This window comes from Drosophila suzukii, chromosome 2L, assembly GCF_043229965.1.
Source record: "Drosophila suzukii chromosome 2L, CBGP_Dsuzu_IsoJpt1.0, whole genome shotgun sequence".
NCBI lineage: Eukaryota > Metazoa > Arthropoda > Insecta > Diptera > Drosophilidae > Drosophila > Drosophila suzukii.
The window spans coordinates 20,096,015-20,115,947 of NC_092080.1; the positions used below are offsets into that span (position 1 = coordinate 20,096,015).

General features: G+C 39.6%; 2 protein-coding genes across 9 annotated transcripts in view; both read right to left on the bottom strand.

The window, feature by feature from the left end:
- The window catches only part of spir (spire type actin nucleation factor), a 41,031-nt gene extending 34,374 nt beyond the window's left edge, over positions 1–6,657 (bottom strand). For 3 of the 8 annotated variants that reach the window (XM_017086944.4, XM_065868915.2, XM_065868912.2), the window contains exon 1: positions 5,450–6,652. In XM_017086944.4, the coding sequence (XP_016942433.3) occupies positions 5,450–6,047 (598 nt within the window). In that variant the 5' untranslated portion in view covers positions 6,048–6,652. Of the gene's footprint in view, positions 1–5,449 lie in introns of all 8 variants that reach the window. The other 5 variants (XM_017086961.4, XM_017086935.4, XM_065868913.2 and 2 more) reach the window with 4 other exon arrangements.
- An 8,444-nt stretch (positions 6,658–15,101) lies between these two features.
- LOC108012133 (uncharacterized) lies at positions 15,102–16,025 on the bottom strand. The gene is made up of 2 exons (XM_017077428.4): positions 15,882–16,025; positions 15,102–15,750 (listed from the first exon to the last, which is right to left on the bottom strand). Exon 2 carries the CDS (start codon positions 15,740–15,742, stop codon positions 15,419–15,421), a length of 324 nt encoding a protein of 107 aa, XP_016932917.3. The 5' UTR covers positions 15,743–15,750; positions 15,882–16,025; the 3' UTR covers positions 15,102–15,418.
- Positions 16,026–19,933: the final 3,908 nt, after the last annotated feature.

The following is a 19,933-nucleotide window of genomic DNA, read 5'->3' on the forward strand; positions in this document are numbered from 1 at the left end:
GCATTTTGTTGTTACTCCTCATTTTCCCATAAATAGAAATCAAATCACACAATCAAATAAACACATTCTAGCTTATCATAAGAGCAGGTACTTTTATCTAAGTAAGCGGTTAAAAGTATATATTGCTTAAGTCTGCCTAAGCGTTACTATAATAACATATACCCTATATAAACTGACCACAGCATGATATCACAAGGTTGCTTTGCTTAAAAAATTGACCCATAAATAGAACCTTATCAAATATATAAAACGCTAAGCTTATCAAACACCAACACTTTCTTTCTAGCTAGCTTGACTTTATCGCATATCCGAGAGTCAGGTTCCCATGGAGTAGATTTCTACTCCTCGCATTCGTCGGAAACACGGGTTAACAAACCTTTTAGCAAGTTTTCTTGTCTACCTTCCGAGTCCAAGCTGTTTATGTGGCTGCCACTCGACACACATTTGGAATATATACTTTAACACATGCATTAACCGACTGGCCTGACATGTACGTAGATAGAATTATATATTTACAAAAAAGATAAGATAGGAATACGAAAAGTGGCTCTATCGAAGGCTTCTGCCGCTTTCGATTGCGTTTAATTGCATCAAAATGTATTTATAATTTGGAGCGTAAGCAAGCGGTTCAGGGTCAATTGGATCGGTTGGGTCATCCAAACAACGGAGCGAAAAGCGAGCCACAATTTGGATTATCGTGTGATTTATTGGGCCTGGGACGCACTTTCAAAACCCAAGTCTCGGGGGACTTGCATTGGGTCTCTCTGTCCGAGGGCGACACAAAGTATTTCCATTTCAAAATGCAGCCAATGGTCAGCGGATTTCGTAACTCGAATGCAAACTGCACAGGTGGACAAGTTTAGGAGAGGCCCAAATTATAAAAGAAAAAAACAACCCACCGCATTTGGGTCTCTGAAATTTGGTTCAGGTTCGTCGTCGTGCTTATGTCATTTGTTGTCATTATGAAAAAATTATTATATTAATTGTGTCCCAAAAAGTGGAGCGTCAACAATAGCTGGCAATTAAATTTGGGTCTATGATGTGTCAAAAAAATAATATAAGCCAGCACGGAAAACAAAAAGCACGTGGTGTGGTCTGCGGTCCCCTAAAAAACATAAGCTATTGCAGCAAGTTTATAATAGATGCATTTCAGGCAGCTACCTAATCTGAAATAAACATAATGTATAGTCCCAGATTCCAAGAAATTTCGAGTGGGTTTCCAGTCAGCCAGAGTTGCAAAATCAAAATATTTGGAGGATGTGAAATAGTCGAAGATGTTTTAACTATAATATTTGGCTAAGCCTAAGTGGTTTCGGGTTACTTTTAGGTTATAAACCACGTCGGCTAATAATAAAATAATTGATGGGCAATCGTTGACCTTTATCTGGAACTAAAGCATTTCAAAACTCCTCCATCTAAAAATACCCCCAGCTCTAATGGCCAATGGAGCCCATTGAACTGGCTTAATAAATAGGCGGCCCATTACAATTATCATTTGGTAACTCTTCATTTAGACTCCACCCAAAACTCTTACCAGACAAAGAGATAAGCATGGGCTAACCAAAAATTAGACACAATTTCCCCCCGACCAATTAAAGATACTTCCACCAAGCGTCTTTTTTTTATTTTCCCTCAAACAACGGACAGCAAAAAGTGAACCAATTTGTTGGTGAGCTTTAGTTTCGTTATAATTTTGTTTGGGTTTTCTAGTTTCGGGGCATTTTTCGTTGCCCGTTGTTTGGGTAATTTTTAGTGTAATTATTTAAACATTAAACCAGTTGAGCGGCCAGTTGTTCGTATTGTCAGTGAAAACAAGAAAGTCATAGACATGAAAATGAATTATCATCACCCAACCCAAGCGGATGATTCGAGCCCCCAAAGGTATTTTTTCCAGCTTTCTTTCAGATCTGTTTGATAAAATCGGGAGAAATGTGTTTGAAAACGGAAGAACCAGATTATATGAGATGAATCAAAGCAAACTCAACGAAAAAGACGGTGGAGCACAATCAACAGCTGGCTGGGAAAGAGAGAACCTACCACAACAAATTCGCCCTTACCATTTTCCATAAATTCTGCTTTTCCGATTTTCCAGAACTGCGCATGACCCATGACCTTGAGGAGAAGGCTCCACAGTAAGCGTGGGCGAATTTTCCAGTGGAAAATTTTCAATAACCAAACACCTGCTGGCATCCGTTTGCCCAATTTTCTGAGAGCCTGCTGAAAAACGTAATGGCGAGTTTGTGTGTTGACAGATTCAAGCGCCAATTTTATCGGTGAGCCCGTGAAAATGTGGAAAACTCTGGTGGAAATTGCTGCGCGCCTAATCGAGGCGCCAGAGGGCGCGGCGACCCGACGGCGCCGTCGACGTTTTCCCATCAAAACTACCAACGCCCACACCTCTTTCTCCAAGGTCCGGGGTACTCCCGAGGGTTCCCGAGGGTTACGAGAGCTCCCAGGGTCTAGAGCGGAATTCGACACAATCAATGATTCGCTCCGCCTGGCGATGCGGTTATCAGGAGGCGATGGAGCGCGATTTTCACTCGGAGACCAACTGAAATCAAGACCGGAATCGAAATCGATGCGGCAAGTTCAAAGCCCCCACCGAAAATGTAACCTGCGAAAATATTCCAACGATTTCAGCTGTTGGCCACGGATAAAACAGAAGCAGCCGAATGAAAACCATTAGAAGGTGCCGGGGTCTGATGGCATCTACCAGCTACCATCTACCATCTGTAATAACTTGTTTGAGCAGACTAATTGCCCCTGCTGGCGGTTCTCGAGGTTCCCGGGCAAACCTTTCGATATCTCACCCGATGGCTTGGATTTTAGCTGCTAAATTAGCGGCAATTAAGGTGTTACAAGGTGATCTCTGTTTGCCCCGAAGAAAGTCTCGCTGATAAGTATAAACAAAGGTGGGGTGTGAATTGGGATTGGGAATTGTGCATTAGATATCTTAAGATTATAATGCTAAGAGGTTTTGGATCGAACAACTTGTGCCAGAGTTTTTCGAATGCCTAAGATTTTAAAACATGCCCTTCAGCATCATATTCCTCGAGCTATATCAGCTATTTCTTACAGTTCACTCACCTCTGAGATACACAATTCAATTATGATTTCCAAGCAACTTCCTGTATCTGCGTGCCCTTAAGAGCCGCCATGTACCTGGCTAATTGCTTATAAGAGCTAACTAATTGGCCTCGCCGATACAAAAGCCGGCTATAAACAGAGTTGGCCTGGCCAAATAGAGAAGCCCCTACAAAGATCATCACCGAGAAGGCATATAGAAATGCAGTAGAATGCAGTTAATGTCGTGGGCCAAAAGCTGTGTGAGTCACTTCAAGGGCCACCTAGGAGAATGAAGATCCCATCACTACCCACTCACAAACGCATTTCCAATTAACGTGGCTTATCTAAAAGCCGATAGATTACCGGCCTGTATTTTGACAGTCCCCGCAGACGAATGATTAAACAATTAGCTACGAGACAGACTCAGACACGTTCTGTAGATCTAGAGATCCGGGGACTAAAAAACACCCCTCATCAATTATAGAAAATAGGGGGAGTACAAGAAAGAGCATGTTGTGATCATCACACAGGTAAAAATTATTGCTGTTTAAGGTTATTTCATTTAAAGTACATTTAAATCTAGAGATATAATTGACAGGAGCTAAAAGGATCAAACTGTATTCAATTAAGAGCAGACTAATCGCCGTTTACTCGACCTCTAGTTAAACTATAAGTGGGTTTTTAACCTAAACCTTCTACATATGGAGTATAAAAATATTTCTAGCTTAAAGTATACCTTTAATTTAACATAAGGATGAGAAAACGGAGAAAAGGATCAAACTGTATTTAATTGAGAGCAGACTAAGCGCCGTTTTCTCAACCTCTAGTTAAACTAAACGTGGCTTTAAAAGTATTTTTAGCTTGAAGTCTAATTTAATTTAACATGAGGATGAGAAAACGGACAAAAATAGGACTTAAATTATTGAAAATATAGCCTTATTTTTTGGATTATAAACTATTTTAGAACTTTCCTATTTTTTAGTGTTAGTATTTTCCACCAAGCAACATCCCCTGATTTGAGGCAGAAAATGACGTCAATTTTTCTCCAGTGCACTGTGAGATACAAAAGAAAGTGAAAAACACTGAAGACTGGGTGTACTGGGATGGGACCTTCTTCATGGGAGTCACCGTTTACACTTTCCCAAGCCAGCACGCAATCAGACAGAAGGCAGAAGTTGAAGTGGAGAAAAACCTCAATCAAAGCTGGCTGCATAACTTAAATGCAGAGGTCATCATCGGCCCGCTGAGTTGGATGTGGATAGTGTGGGTTGTTTGTTTGGAAAGTGCTGGGATTCCGATGGCGATTGCCGTGGCGATGCCAATAGTCAGATGGATGGCACACGGAAACGCACATCACTGTCCGAAAATAAAAGAGCCAAAGAAAGAAGTTAACTGTGGCTTATTAACTGAAAATGAAAGCGTTTGCCGAAAAGACAAAGCCCTGTCCGTTTGGAGGGGCATCAATTCAACCGGTTTTCCGGCCCAGCTAATCACAGGCCCAGTTTTCATCACTGTTACAGTTCCGCATCTGAAATCAACACCCAACTGACCTCTGACAGACCAAAAAAAAAAAGAAGACATATTTATAGCCTCAGGAAACCACTAGAGAAAAATTGGGGGAACCCTAATCAAAAGACACGGAAGTAGTTAAAGTTAAAAACTAAAATAATGTCTATAGAAACTACATGTTCTGCATTATTTTTCAAAACATTATTTGTAGTGAAGGGGTATACCAAAGCGAAAACGACATTAAAATGTCATTTGGGTTGCTAGGTTCATTATGTTATCAATCCGAAATCACTTATTTAAACACTATAATTCATGTTCAATGTTCAATTAAACTTTTCCGCTTCTATGGAGATTCTAAAGATTAGTATACTAAAAACTATATGCCATCGCTTTGATAGGGAAAATTCATAATACTCATAGTATTACCATTTAAAAACAAAACACGATAATGGATTTTAAGAACCTAATATTTTAAATTTTGAACTGGACAACTTTTACAAGTATTTATAAACTTAAGTTTACTGAGGGAATACTTTTAAAATAAGTTGACGATAATATTCCCAAATGTATCTAAAATATACTACATTTGGAAAATATTTTCAAACTATATTTTTTTAAGAAGTTTTTGAATTTTAGACCTAAATGTAAAAGAAAATGCAGCATTATTGTATCTCCATTAAAATATTTAATTTTGTAGATAGAATAAGAAAGCATTTAAAATGAAACACTTTAAGAAATAGAATACATTTTTGGATGTTGAAATAGGGTTTTTGAAAGAAAAAGATCTATACGATTTCCGCAAACTGTGACCGAATACATACTATGTAGTGCTTTTCCTGTAGGTCAGTGCTATAAGTAGTCCAGATCTACGTACCTCTGTTGATGACGATGGCGCTGCTGTCGCCGCTGCTGCTGGCGCTGTGGTCCGGCTGATCCCCGACCTCGCCCTCCTCCTGGGGGATCCGCTCCTGGGGCAGACGCTCCTCCTGGGGCAGCTGCTCCCGGCCGGAGAAGTGGACGCTCCCGTCGCGGTGGAAGTGCAGCTCAAATCCGGTGGGCAGCGCGGCCTCGTAGTCCGCGGCGCAGGTGTGGGCCTGAACGGCCACCTGGTGGTAGAGTCCGGCGAACTGGTGGATCAGGGCCCAGGCCTGATCCTCGGAGAGGGGGGCCTTGAAGGAGTCGAGGATGTTGTGCAGCGTGACGCACTGCTCCGGCGAGGAGCACTGGTGGAAGGCCTGCAGGATGAGGGGGCGGGCTCCGCCCGGCTTCTCCGGATGAAGGCCAGTGGAGGACATGGCCAGCTGATCCGCTGGCAGCTTCTGCTGGGCATCGCCATTGGCGCTATCCGGCGAGGTGGACAGGAAGCCCTCCTCCTTGGCGTCCTTGAACTTCGAGCTGGGGGTGGGCGTGGGCGTGGCCTTGACCTTGGTCGGGGGCTGTGCCGCCTGCTCCTCCGCCTGGTGCTCCGTCATGATGTGTGGCTATCGATGGTCTTCAACCCGATTCCACCGCAAATCCGGCACTGGCCAACATATAATTGATTTTTTCGCCCTTTTTCTGGAGGGCTGGCTAACCTGCAAATTTAGCGGTTTGTTTTTGGTTTATTTTCCTGCACTTGTGTGCGCTTTTCTTAATTTTTTTTTGTTTGCCTTTTTCGGTTTGTTGTGTGTGGTTGTGGGCAAAGCAAAGGGAATTTAACACTAATAGTAACACAAAGCAGAAGGTATTTTTGCCGCACACAATTTAATATTTTGTTTGTCGTCAGCTACATTTAACACAAAACACAAGGATATAACAAAAAACACATGATTTTCGGCTCGAGAATATTGAAAAACTGGCGTCACGTTTTTGTTGGCACTTTTTGAATCGGCATTCGCAAATCGCCGTTAGATTCTGTTGGTAGTTTCACAACACTGCAGCAGTTGGAAATCACGCACTTTGCTTTTATTAAATTTTTATTCCACTTGTTTTTCTTAGTAATTTTAAATATCTGTTTTTTTCTGGTAATCGCACTTTTTCGCTTTGTTTTTCCGCTTTTATTTTTCAAACACGTCCGCTCGCCGCGACTTAAATTTTACTTCTGCTTGGAAACCGCTCGCAATTCCGATTGGAAGTCGCGCTCAGCTGTTTTGCGCTCTCTCTCTCCCTACTCTCTCGCTCTCTCTGTCATTGTTACGCTCTTCGCTCTCTGGCTTTTATTTTGATTCCGGTTTTCGCTTTGCTTTTTCTGATAAGAAACTTTTGGCTCTGCCTTTGCTTTTGGCTTTTGCCTTTGCTCTGGTTGGAATTATTTACTGTTTTTATTTTAATTTTGCTAATTTCGAGAGCAATTTGTGTTAAGGTCAACAGCGGTCTCTGTGCTGCACCACTAGATGGCGCACTTGGTCATAAAAACTGTGTGAGTGGGCGGAAATGGTTAGATCTTAAGAAAAATTAGGAAAAAAGGTTAAAAAGCTAATTACAGTTGAGTTTAATGAGAGCTACTCATTACATTGGAGTTACTTTTTTGCCATTGAGATGTTGGCTTAATCTTATACAACAAATGTATCCGGTAATTACCCTAAAATTTAGGTAAAAATAGTTCATGCTAACAAAAAAAAAAATAATTTAGTGGAAATATATTGAAAAGATATGTTAATTAAATTTATTCAACCAATTAAATTTAATGAAATAGAAGTTAAGTGAAGTAGTTGCATTACATTATCTATATAGTATGTCACATCGAAAAAAAATAGGTTAAAGGCAATTTTTGTGTTTATTTTTTAATTTATAAGTTTAAAAAAATCAAATCTTCATATAAGTTAAAACACAATTAATATTTGATATTGCACTTTCAAATCAACCTAAAAAAACACCAAACCGCCGCAGAAAGATACTAATCTATATGGAATTTCACCGATCCGCCGATTCAAGGTCTCTGGAAAACCGCGCAGCATCCGACAACATTTGTAACTAAAAGATCAGTGACAGGCGCATTTTACGAGTTAATAAGCCCATAAGTACGGCCCAGCAGCCCCGTCCGCCGACCAAGTTATGATATATGAGCCGTAAATTGAAACTTTATATCAATGCCGACTCGCTGGATGGGGGAGAGATTTGCATACAATATTATTACAGCATCGGCATCTGCGGTAAACTTTAACGACTTGTTTTTGTCCGATCGCAAAAATCCAAAATAAAGCAACAAGCAAACAAAACAGCCTTTATTAATTGGCCGGGGAGCCTGCCCACGTAATCATCGAATAGCCATAAAAAGTGTGTCCTCCGCTAGGGAACCGCTGCGATGGTCCCCAGCTGGCCAGGAAAAAATGACGACACCTCGGATCGCAGATTGTCATTAAAATCGCAGAAGCCAGACACGGCAATTGTCGCAACTTTATGAGCCAATCGCTAATGAATTAATTAGACAACTGCGTTGGCTTACACCCAATAAAAAAATGGTAATTATTGGCCAAATAGGCAGCCAGATCTGCCGGCTGAGATGGCGGGTTCAACAGCCGGTGGCGAACTTCAACCCACTGCAAACGCGGTTGGCATACTGCAGCTGTATCGGATAGGTCTTTGTTCTGCGCACAATATGGGAACCTGACTCGCATGAATCACTCACTATAACTCACAGAACTCAACGGGCCAGAGCCAAATAAATGTGCATGCGAAAACAGAGCCAGAAACAAATGTGGATAGGTGTAGTTATGATGCCCCGTAAATTGGGGCATGTTTACGTATAAATGGGAAAAAAAAAATAGGTGTTTAGGTGAACATTATAACATAAATGCGATTTTTTATCCCTATTTCAGGAAAGTGTGCTTAAATAAATAAAAAACGATTTATTTATACCTATTTCAGGAGTATGAATGTTTGTATCTTATCAAAATTTAGCTTGAATCAAGTTGAGTTTAATAAGTTTATTAAAATATCTTAAAGTACCTTTTTACTTTACTCGTTTATTATAACCTTTTTAATGATACTTTATTTTATAATCACCTTTAAATTGATTTTCTTTCACCAACGCTTTTTATTGAAAGAAAACATTAAACTCTCGATATATTGAACCAATCAGACCCTAAAGACTTATTCGGTTTTTTAAAAAAGTAATTTTAAAATATATTTTTAATTGATCCAAAGTACTCTATTTTTTATGCTATCACAATACTTGATCTTTTTTTTTTACAGGATACTTTTTAGTCGTTTCCATTCTATTTCCTCCACTAACTCCATGGCTTTTTGACGACTGTTGTTCTATGGGGAAGGTTCAGCCAAGCGTTGCATTTTTGGTCAATTACGTGTGTCGCGCGGGTGGCACTTCAGATAAATACATATATATCTGGCTATATATAGCCCCTGGACTTTCAACTTTGGCTGGTCAGTAGGTGGGCGTGGTTACTGAGTCTGCGACTGGGCATTGTTTGTCATGCAATCGACCCCTTCCCGCGAAAAAGCACCGGAAATGTGCATCCGTTTTTGGCCAGAGTTGCATTTACTCCACTGCCTAAAGGCCAGCAATTTGTGTTAGTTCTAGCAAACGAAAATGGGAGTCGGAAAATGTGTGTCAAACGCAGGTAAGTGAAGTCGCTTTTTGGCCAAATTTGGTTGCTGCAGATTGCGTATGATTGTTGCCACATGTTGCAGCAATTTCTGCAGAGGATGCAACGCTTCGATGCGCTTGACACTTTGCCCAGAAGTTGCATAAATCCGCAGCCGAAACAGTTGCACTTCAGGCCCTTTAAAAGGGTATTTCAGCTAAGCAATATTCTTAAAACAAATTTCCTGAAAAATAGAGATTTAATTAAAATTACGTATAACACACCTATATTATAAGTTCAGAAATAAAACGGTTTAAAATGGACTTTAAGAAGTCAAATATAAATCATACGTTGTCATGATTATTTTCATTTTTCCAATTAAAGATTAGTACATTTTCCTGTTCTCCATTCAACTGGTTATCATCTAGGTGGGAGGGAAATAAAACTTCTGCTATCTGGGGACATGTTCGGAAATGGTTATTATTGTCACAGCCACCGACTTGGCGTTCATTAAAGCAAATGGACAAAAACCTGACAGTCAGTCAACCCGTCAGATGCGGAATGATATAGATAGACACAGAGGGTCGGAAATGGAGGGCCTGGCTTCTCGACTCACGTGTGGAAATCACGGCAGTGCAACTAATGGGCATTACTTTTCCTCGGCTCTGTTGTCTCCTGGCCCTCTACAATTGTGTAATATTCTGTCGGCATGTTTGTGCCCCAGCCTGCAGTTGTGGAGCTGCTCTAAAAACGTGATGCAATTAGGCCTCTGGAAGGCTGCAGTTGGCCAGAAGAATGGAATGAAAATAGGGGGGAAAACTGTGTGAAAAGGGCGGCGGAGTTATGATTATCGTACGTGTTCTTCTCAGGTAATCAATTTTTTCATGTCTTCATCACAATCCGTATTTTCGAATGTGGGAATTTTGTGCAGGTTTTAATGGTATATACATATATTCATGGGGGGCCAGAAAAGGCCTAGAATACGTACGCTTAATTGCCGGCTGAGATGCGAGTTAATTTGCATATGCAAATCGAGTAATTCTCAAACTTTCTATTAATCTCAGGGTGGAAATTCGCAAGTTCTCTGCCATTTCCAGCCCTCCCATTACCTAACCACCTGCAATTTAGACCTTCTTGGGAATCTCCAGCCCCCTGACACCCATTTCTCATCACACCTTGTGCCACATGTGGCACATTGACCCAAGTGCCAAATACCATGCCAGCTAACCCAGAAAACGCCGATGACAAAAAGAATGTCTCCGCTGGGAAGTAAGTAATAGGTATTTTCTATTTTCTTTGGGCCAACTTCAATGATCACAATACGCATTATTTTCGCCGGCTATAAAGCATTCTTCGGGGGGCTTAACGTATCGGAGAACTATAATTGGGGGAAGAGTGAAGAATCGGGGGCCGTGCTCAAGTAGACGTGACAAGAGACCTTCGGAGAAAGCGGAGGAATCGGCGGAAATCACTAAAATCACCGAAATCGCAGAACGATTCCTATGCGAAGCGCTCTAATTTGTGTTCATGCAATTATTTCAGGTAACTCCGATTTGCCTGCGAGCCAGAGAGGCCCATTTAAACGGTAGGGCAGCGTATTATAACTAAGTGCCACTCAAGACCGCCTGCCCAAAAGCTCTTCACATCCAGAACTTGCGCAAAAACCCCTGACAGCCAAAGAGATTGTCTCTAATTCCGACTCAGGCCGAAGACTATAAGTACAAGTGGAAAAAAAGTAGATAGAAAACTAATTCCTGAATGCTTCGAATTTAAATAATGGTATATGAGCATTTCTAATATTCTGAAGATCCAACTAAAACAGAAGAGGTAAAAAACCAAAAAATATATTTTATTAGAAATAACTAATGTTGGGAGAGTCTTTTATTTTATTCTAACTAGTTTTTATACTTCAAATTCAATTAATTTTTATTTCTTTCATTGCGAACCCCGAAGTTGAAAAAGTTTTTAAAGGAATCTAAAGAACATGGGAAATGATTATTTTTGGTCCCTGGTTTTTACAAATATTTTCATTTTTTTAGTGTACGACTCCATCGTGGACTGGGCACATTTAGTAGTGGCTTGATCATTTCGGCAGCCTCCTATGTGCAATGCAATTTCTAAAACGTGATTCGTGCAGAGACAAAATGCTATACTCCACTCCCCCAATCGGTCGATTCCGCCACCCGATCTTCAGTAGAGCACAACAAAAGCCCATTAATATAATTTGTGTCTAGAGTTATTTTCCGCCGAGACCCGCAGTCTGCGCATACTGAGCTTTTCGAGTTTCGTCCTAAACGATTATGAGCTCCAACTCGGAGGCAACTTGATGTTGGGAAAACATGCCACAGTTTTTCCATACCGCATTGTGTTTTCCTAGTTTTCTGCTGACGGGGTCACAGTCTCCACTCAGTCCCACTCCCAATATAGATCAAATAAAACCGCTGATCGTGTCGCCCAGCCGTCGATCGATTGCCATTTTGTGTGGGCCTCTACTCTTATTTATTTTACAGAATTGTCTACAACGTTTATTGGCTGGCGCTTAATTTTTATTAGCGCACAACCGAAATGAGTGTTTCATGGGAACAAATCGATCGGTAGTCCCCAGAGGGGTTGGCGTGTTGACAGCCCGATAAATTTGAGTTAGGTTTCCCTTCTTCCGAATCCGCTGGAGAGCTGGAAATGGTCACCAAAGTGTGGGCGGACTTGCTATAATTGGGGTAATAAAAGTTATGGGCTCGATGTGATGGGTCAATCGATTGACATAATAGGCATGGAAAGCAATAAACAATAGGAGTTCCAGTCATTTGTAATTGTTATGGTATTCATTGAAACTTTGGATCACCATATGTAGTCTATAATAACAAAGAATCTTAATAATTCTTAATATCTCCACCCAAATCCAATCTGTATCTCTCTTACTTTCCTTGATATAGGATCTGTCTTAGTAATCGCTGCTTGTGTACCCCCTTCTGGTCAATATTTTAGTGGCAGCGTTCAGAGAACACTTTGGAACCGCTTTAGCCGGCAATCTTGGACGCGGGAATGGCGACTACAAATCAGCTCGGATCGGATCGGTGTGCGATCTTGCGGTTGCCCGGCCATAAACTAAGTGACCACCTGCGAGTTGGTCGGCGGGCATAAAGCAAACTCTTTATGGGCCGCTATGTTCGACGATGACAACGACATCTCGATGGGAAGCCATCGGAGGATGGGCTCTGGGATCCGCAGATCGGCGTTCTCGTTTGATGATAATGAAGATCTCCGCCAGAATGTTCTCACTTTTCGAGGAACACTGAAAATATATGATACTTCTGTCTAAAGAAAGGGAATACTAAACCTTCACAGAGAAAATTCTGAAGTTACGCGGTTTTTGAGAACGAATGTTCTCAATTCAAGAACAATGTTCTTGGATATTTCTCTCTGTGTTTGTATACTTGTAAATATCAATAGGAAATTAAATATTTAAACCTCTGAAAAGGTTCTTCAATCTTTGTTATTTTTGTAAAATTTATTTATAATACATTTAGAACAACTAGCTCAAGAACAATCAGATCCTTAAACCTAGCTAGTCTTTAAATGTTTTCTTTTCTGTGTCTAGAAATAAAGTCCACTGGCGGTCTAATGATGGGAAAAAAGCGACATTTCCAGCGATTTCGAAAAGAGGCGACCACACAGTCTTTGGAGCCCGAGAAAGAGAGAGTGAGAACCCAAGATCTGGACTTGCAACCTGAGCGCGCACTTTCATTTTCAACCCGCCGCATAATTAATTGCGACCGAAAGTGGACGACGATTTTCGTGGCGGCAGAAAGTAAAAAAGCACTCCGATATCCAATCGAAGGAACAACGAACCTGTAAACGAACCACTAAACCGGATCAAAACGGCTGGATTTCGTACCCGGGCAACTTTCTTCTTGCGGCTTCTGACACACTAAACTGACGCAACGCAGCGTGTGGCAAGTGCGGCAAGTGTCTGTCGCCCCTCGGTCGACATTCTCCGCCCCCAGTTCCCCCTCCCCTCCCGATTCCTGCCCCCAAAAAGGCGAACTTGCAACGCCCACGAAAAGTCCAAGGAGGCAGTTTCCCTGGCTGCCTGAAATGCCACTTGAATGCCGGGGCAAAAAGGAAAATTAAGCCAGTTTTTAGCCCCTCATGTGGGCGATGACAAAAGGGAACAAAGGGGGCACATGCCTCATTCACACGCCGCAGATGCTCAGGATACCCTGTAATTCCCTACACGAGGATACAATCCATACTTTAACTTAAAAATTCTTATGATATTTGTATGCTTATAGAAAAAAGAGTTTTCCCATCAGAAACATATACCAATTTAAGCAGAACTATAAACATAAATAAATCGTATACATAATAATTTACCAATTTGAATGTTGTAAGAACTTACAATAAGGTATCTTAAGATGTAAAGTGATCATAAAATGATTATAACCTTTTCCTCACAGGGAAAATTCTGACGTTCCCATCTGCGTCGAAAATGTTCTTAAAAATATAACGACATTTTTGAAGTTAAAAATGTTTTCATTCTGTCAGAATCAAGTTGAATTGGTGGTATTTACATTGTATATCCCTACAAATAAAATATTAGTCCAGTCAGTAGTGTGTACATATTAAAAATTATTAAATTATCTCAATTTTACTTTTCTCTTCTCACCATTTCGTTCTAGTATTGAGAACAATGATACCAAAATGTACTCACACGGTTTTTAGGAACGAATGTTCCTATTTACTTGAATATTTCTCTATGTTGAGGATGCTACTCTCAGTCTAAATATATTCTTAGATTACAGAACAAGCTTAAAGTTTTTTAAAAATTCCAAGTTCAAAGGACCTTTTAGAGGGTAAAAGATAGTTCATACCATCCTACCATTTCTTTTTACCAAGGAGTGTTTGCAGTTGCCGAACCTAAACAAAAAACCCAAACACAGACCGAAAAGCAAACCAAAGCCAACAAAAAATCCGATCGACAGTCCAGCGCCTGACAGAACCAGTTTAATGGCACATGAAGTTTCACCGAAAAATCTGTGAATCTCCAGGCCTAGCTAAAGAGCTGGGGGGCTGGGGCAGATAGGGGGCGTGGCAAGTTGATTTGCTTAAAAAGAAATTCACTTTCCTTCGACGGTTTTACTTTTTCAAATTTTGTGTGCGAATGTTTGCCGTTTCTGGATTTTCCTTCGGTTCAACTTGTGGCGAGTCTCTCTCGGCACGGAAAATATTTTTATAAGATAATGACGATCTTGAGATTGACATTTATAAAGTGGAAATTGTAGCAGAAATATTTTTACACATAATTATGGGAAAAACGTTGTTTTTCTTTAATGATTTAAAACTAAAATATATTTGTTATTCAAATGCCTTTAAACTCTTTTGTTTCCGTGTAGGGAAGGCGAAGAAGGTCATGGTGTGTTGTAGATCATGAGGATTGGATGCGATACAAGGCCCACAGACAACAGGAGGTGGTCAAAGTCAAGTCGCAGGCTTAAACTAGGCATGGGACTCGAAAAGACCCACAAAGTCCACAATTGAATGCATTGGCAATGAGCGCAAAAATACTTTTAATGAAAGTTGGCACTTTGCTTTTTGGGTTTCCTCGGCTTGTTTGGGTTTTTATTTTGGTTTTCCTCGCCGTTTTGTTAATTTTTTTCGGTTTGTTTAGTTTTTCAGCATTTTGATTTGTGGCAGGCAGCCGTGGAAAATGGTCTTGTGTTTTTAGAGGAGCATTTCCACAGGAGCTCTCGGTTTGGCCTATAGCAGAGGTGTTTCAACCAACTAATTGGATGTGGACAATGGATGGTTTATTGTCTGCGATGCTGGTGCGGATCCTTAATTGGTGGGCAGACATCAAAGCGGATCTATTTGTGGGGTGTAAAGTAAATCAATTCAAGTAAGTCACAACCTGAGCAGGCATAAATGATTTAATAAGGCTCCGCCACTTTCACTATCGTTGAGGGTGACATTTTATGATGGTCGTAAAAATGTGTTAAAAAAAGATTTCTGTTATTAAGACGTTATATGCTACCTGTTTATTAATAACCATAAATAAAACATTGCTTTGTTTTATAGGCTGAATAAAATGCGCTGGTTTAACGATTTAACTCGCAATTTTAATATGATATGATTGTGTTGAATTGCTCCACGCTGTTGCTACTTTTTTTTGTGTCCAGTGAAATGTGTTGAGAATGAAGCTCATTTTTCTACAATTTAATGGGACTTTTGAAATCGTTGGATTTTCTGGAGTATGACTGTGAAGACCCCAGTAAAAGAGTGGCGTTGAAGTCACCGTTTAAGAGTGTTGTTTGGTCCAGGATCTACTTTTTCTTCTCCTCCTTCTTGTCCTTCTTGTCCTTATCCTTGTCTGTTTCCTCCTGTGCCTCCGGTGGTGGGGGCTCCTTCTCCTCCTCCTCCGGCGGAAGGCCCAAGTGCATCCTCGACCACCGACGCATGTTGAAGAGGCACCAATAGGGAATGATCATCATGATGCCCAAGGATCCGACGCCAATGATCAAACGTTGGGCGGTACTCATCGGAAATCGGGGTGGACCGGCCATGGGTATATAGCTTCGGTCCAAGGACGAACGAGGCCTAGGGCTCCCCATTTGGCTAAGATGTTTGCGCACCAAAGAGAAACTCATGTTGGCTCCTAGAAATAGATTTGATTTAGATAACTGGAAGGAAAATATATATTGTATAAGGAAGTTATTTAAAAATAAACATAAGTCTAACAGTTCTGAAACAAATGGTTTAATATTCCTTATTTTCAATTCAACTTACCAAAGGTGTTAACGCCTGTGTGGATAAAAAGAAAATGGTATGATATATAGAAATATTTATATGACAGTTCAACGCAAAATACGGAAGACCCACAGCCTGCTGAAAGCTGCGAGAGAAATTGAGCAGGAAACAATCGAAACACAGGGTTCAAAAACAAAGGTTAAACAGGCATTAAAAATGCTAATGAAAGATATGTGCCCGGAGGCCTGATTCCAATTCATTTCGGATCCGCAGACGGAGCACTTGTGGAGAGATGTGAAATTTTAATTTGGAATTCCGTGCGCCGACAATTGTTGGGATGAGTGGGATTATTATATAAAATGTGCGATGAACTGCGAATGCCTTCGGATTACTATTAGTGCGAAAATCCCCATGTTGTGGATTTACTGCAGTCGAAACAATTCAATTGGTTAATACCCAAGGGCTTGAGTTTCAAGATATAAACGTAATCGAAATAGCTTAATTAGTTAGTGTAGTTATTATAATTTTTCAGATTATATTTTGTATTGTTAAATATTTTATTACTATTTTCTGGAGTGTGAGGCTAGTAAAGAGATCAGTGTTCAAATTGTGGTATATTTTTCCATGATAAAGAAAGGCTTAAACCAGTACCCCTCATACACACAAAAAATTGTATGGGTAAAATTAACCAATACGGATAGTTACTTAACTGTAAAAAAAAGGCTAATAACTATTAATAATAGTTGCGCATATTTTATTGTTGCTTTAGTTACTACCTAATGGTAAAACTACCATAAATTTGTAAGCTGTGTTTACTTTCTTGTTGGGACAGTAACTATTTTGTTGGTAAAACTGACTAAGCTATTTTTTAATTTATGGATATAACAAATTAAAGCTAGGCTTTAATACAAAAAATTTTATTTCTAATGGACGGGGAGCTGGAAGCTAATGTCCTTCGGCACAACTAAACTATTGTATTGGTCAATTGTACTTAAAACTTTTTTGTTTGTAGAAACAGTTTGGTTAGTTTAAGAGCTAGCAAAACGCTTTCTTTTATGTGTGGCCTGATCGGGATAATAAATCTTGCGAATCGAGTAACTATATCGAACAATTAGTCAAGGGACTATATGATCCTTTTTAAAAACTCCGCGGATTCGAAGCTTTGCTTCTGGAAATAAAAAGCACGCAGCTAGGGTTGTCAGCTCATTTGAAAGATAATAATAAGCAAAGAACCACACCACATGCTCGTTTGCTGCCTTTGCTAAGTAACCCGCACATTGTTGACAGCTAAATAATACAACACAGTCGTTTAGTTCAAAAAATGGACGCATATTAAGAAAATTATAAAAATATTTAAACAAAAAAGTGATCAACATTTTTTAGACCAGTCTGGTCGCCTGGAGAAAATAACAGAAATTGTGCTGCCACAAAATTCTGTCTCATCTTCAATTTCTTATGTTTTTCCGCATTCTGGCTGGCGCCTTTTTTCAAAAACTCATATGAATATATTGATAATTTTGTTTAAGTTAATATAAATATGATTAAATTTCATATATCATCATATAATCAATGCCCTTTATTTAGATTTTCTTATAGCGATGAAAAAAAAACGACAAACTTTGTCTCTAATCGAGTAGATTATTTAAACATCGATTTTTCTGCAAAACAGTATTCTAAACACTCGATTCTTATCGTACTGTATAAAATAAAAATTTTTTAGGCTCAATGAATTTATGATTTTATTTGAAAAATCAATCCCTTTCTATACTTCTGAATATTTAATATAATATATTTAAAAATTTTAAGTTGTGTTTGCTTGGAACAAATATTTAAAAAATACCACGATGACATAAATCTTCAATTAACCCTTTGCACCCCAGGTCCTATACATTTAATATCCTTTTTGTAGTGCACCTGCGGCCTTTTGTCGTGTTCTTTGGGGCTTCTTTTCGTTTCTCCTTTGTTGTCTTTTGTGTCTGTTGCTTTGGCAATTTTTCCAAGTTTCTTTTAACATACTTTTCGTCGCTTAAGCTACGACAAATATTTTGATAGATGAGCTTAAGCACTCACCGAATCCGTCGTTGATATTTGAAACTGGGACCTGTCCCGCTTTGAGTTCGCTTACAAGTGGCCGTTTCGCCTTTTTCCGCCACCCACAACCGCCCACTCCCGCAGGTTTTCCAAATTTTCCGCCCCACAACGCCCACTTCCCCGCATGTCCTGCGCCAGATCTTCTTTTCGGTGTTGTGTTTGCTCTTTGTGCGGCAGATGAAGTTTCGAGTGCAAGTTTTAAGCGAGTTTTGTGCGAGAGTTTCGCTTTAAAGATTTAAGGGGAAACGCAAGGTGTTCGTGGGAAAGTTCTTTGGAAGAGAAATTTCCTGTTTAAGTGTACGATTTCAGGGAAATAGGATTAATGAAGCTTTTATCGGCGAAGGAAGGGGATCCTTGTGGGGATTTTAAGTTCTTGGAAATTACCTATTGGCCAGGTTCATAAAATAAATATGGCGATAAGTGCTTGCACTTCTAAAGGTAGTAATTATTTTTTGAGTACTCTCATAAATGTCAATGTGTTTAAAATACTTTTAATTTCATTTTTGGGATGTTGTTCTAAGTAAAATTTAAAAAAAGATCAATTGATCTTACAAAAGAATATTGTTTCTCCCACGAGGTCTTTGGTGTTGGTCCCATAGCTTAAAAAGCATACACTATTTTTTTAAAACCTTTTTACTTTAAAAATGAATCCTTTAAGCCTGTATAAGATTCTTCATTACCTTAAAATTACAAATCTTTAGCATCAAATATAATTAATCTCTCCTTAGTAAGTAGATATAAACTCACTCGCATGCTGTAAATTTTAATTACTAATTAGCTCTTCATAAATTAAAAAAAAAAATTTTACAGGAGTACCTTATATATTTACAGTCACTTAAAACATTTTGGCTTTTAAAATTGGACAAATGTATTGTTATAGATAAACACATATTTTTTTATTCATAGCCCTTTAAATGTCGAAAGGCACTTATAATAATTTTTAAATAATGATGTATAATTTAACTCTTTCTTGCCTCTAACTCTCATAAACTTGGACAACTAGAAAAAGTGGAACAAAACTACACCAATAACAAAGAAATCTAGAGCAGAGGGAAAGTATAAAGCGAGATAAGTTTTCAAGCCGGAAAATTACACAACTTATCCGGGATGGTGGGGTAGGGGAGGGGTGAAGTGGGCGGGGATACCACTAAGGCCAGGGATCAAGCAGCAAAACAGGGCCTAAGAATATTTACGATTAGACGCAGGACTCGCATTCAGACAACATTGTGAAGGACTCATGCATATGTATGTATAATATGCATGCACGTATTGCGGACGTCTGTGTGTTTTTGTGTGTCTGTGTGTGTGTACGGGCGGAAGTGGAAGTGAAAATGGCACACGCAGTGTCCTCCAACTAAGTCTCCCTTTTCAGCCACTTGGAGCGCTGCCAGCCTGTGTCCGCGTGTGTTGGTGTGTGTGGCATGGCGGTGCGGCTGTGTTGGTGTGCGATGAGCAGAGGACAGTCCTGAGTCCTGCTGACACTTGAGTGGAGACAGACAACCACTTGACTGCTGACTCGCCCCGAACAACCAGGACAACAACGGGACAGGGCGCCACCGGAAAGCAGGGCGATTTTAAGGGTGCGGGCACAGCGGCGGCTAAGTTATTAGATTAATAATACTCGGGTTATTACTATAAATGTGCATTAAAAACTAAAAAAATAAATAAAAAATAATTAAGTAATAATAAATGTAGATTAGAAAGAGGAAAAAAAACAATGTAAATATTTTATATTAAAATTGAACATATGGTCGATAAGCTAGACAATAATAAAATAGAACAAAAAAATCAAATTGAAAATTATATAAAACCCGAAGAGCTAAAGGCCTATGTTAGCAAATTGTTTACAATTAGTTGTTAGTATTGTATAAATAAATAAATAAATAAATATAAAAAACTAACAAGCCATTATATGTTAATGGGATTTTGTGACTTTAAGGGGAAAAGTTCAGTGCAGTTTATATTTTTAGGTATCGTTTTTGCACTTATAAATATTTTAT

Bases quoted from the DNA above. Each gene is read 5' to 3' on its own strand.
- LOC108012133 (XM_017077428.4), bottom strand. From the start codon at position 15,742: ATGAGTTTCTCTTTGGTGCGCAAACATCTTAGCCAAATGGGGAGCCCT.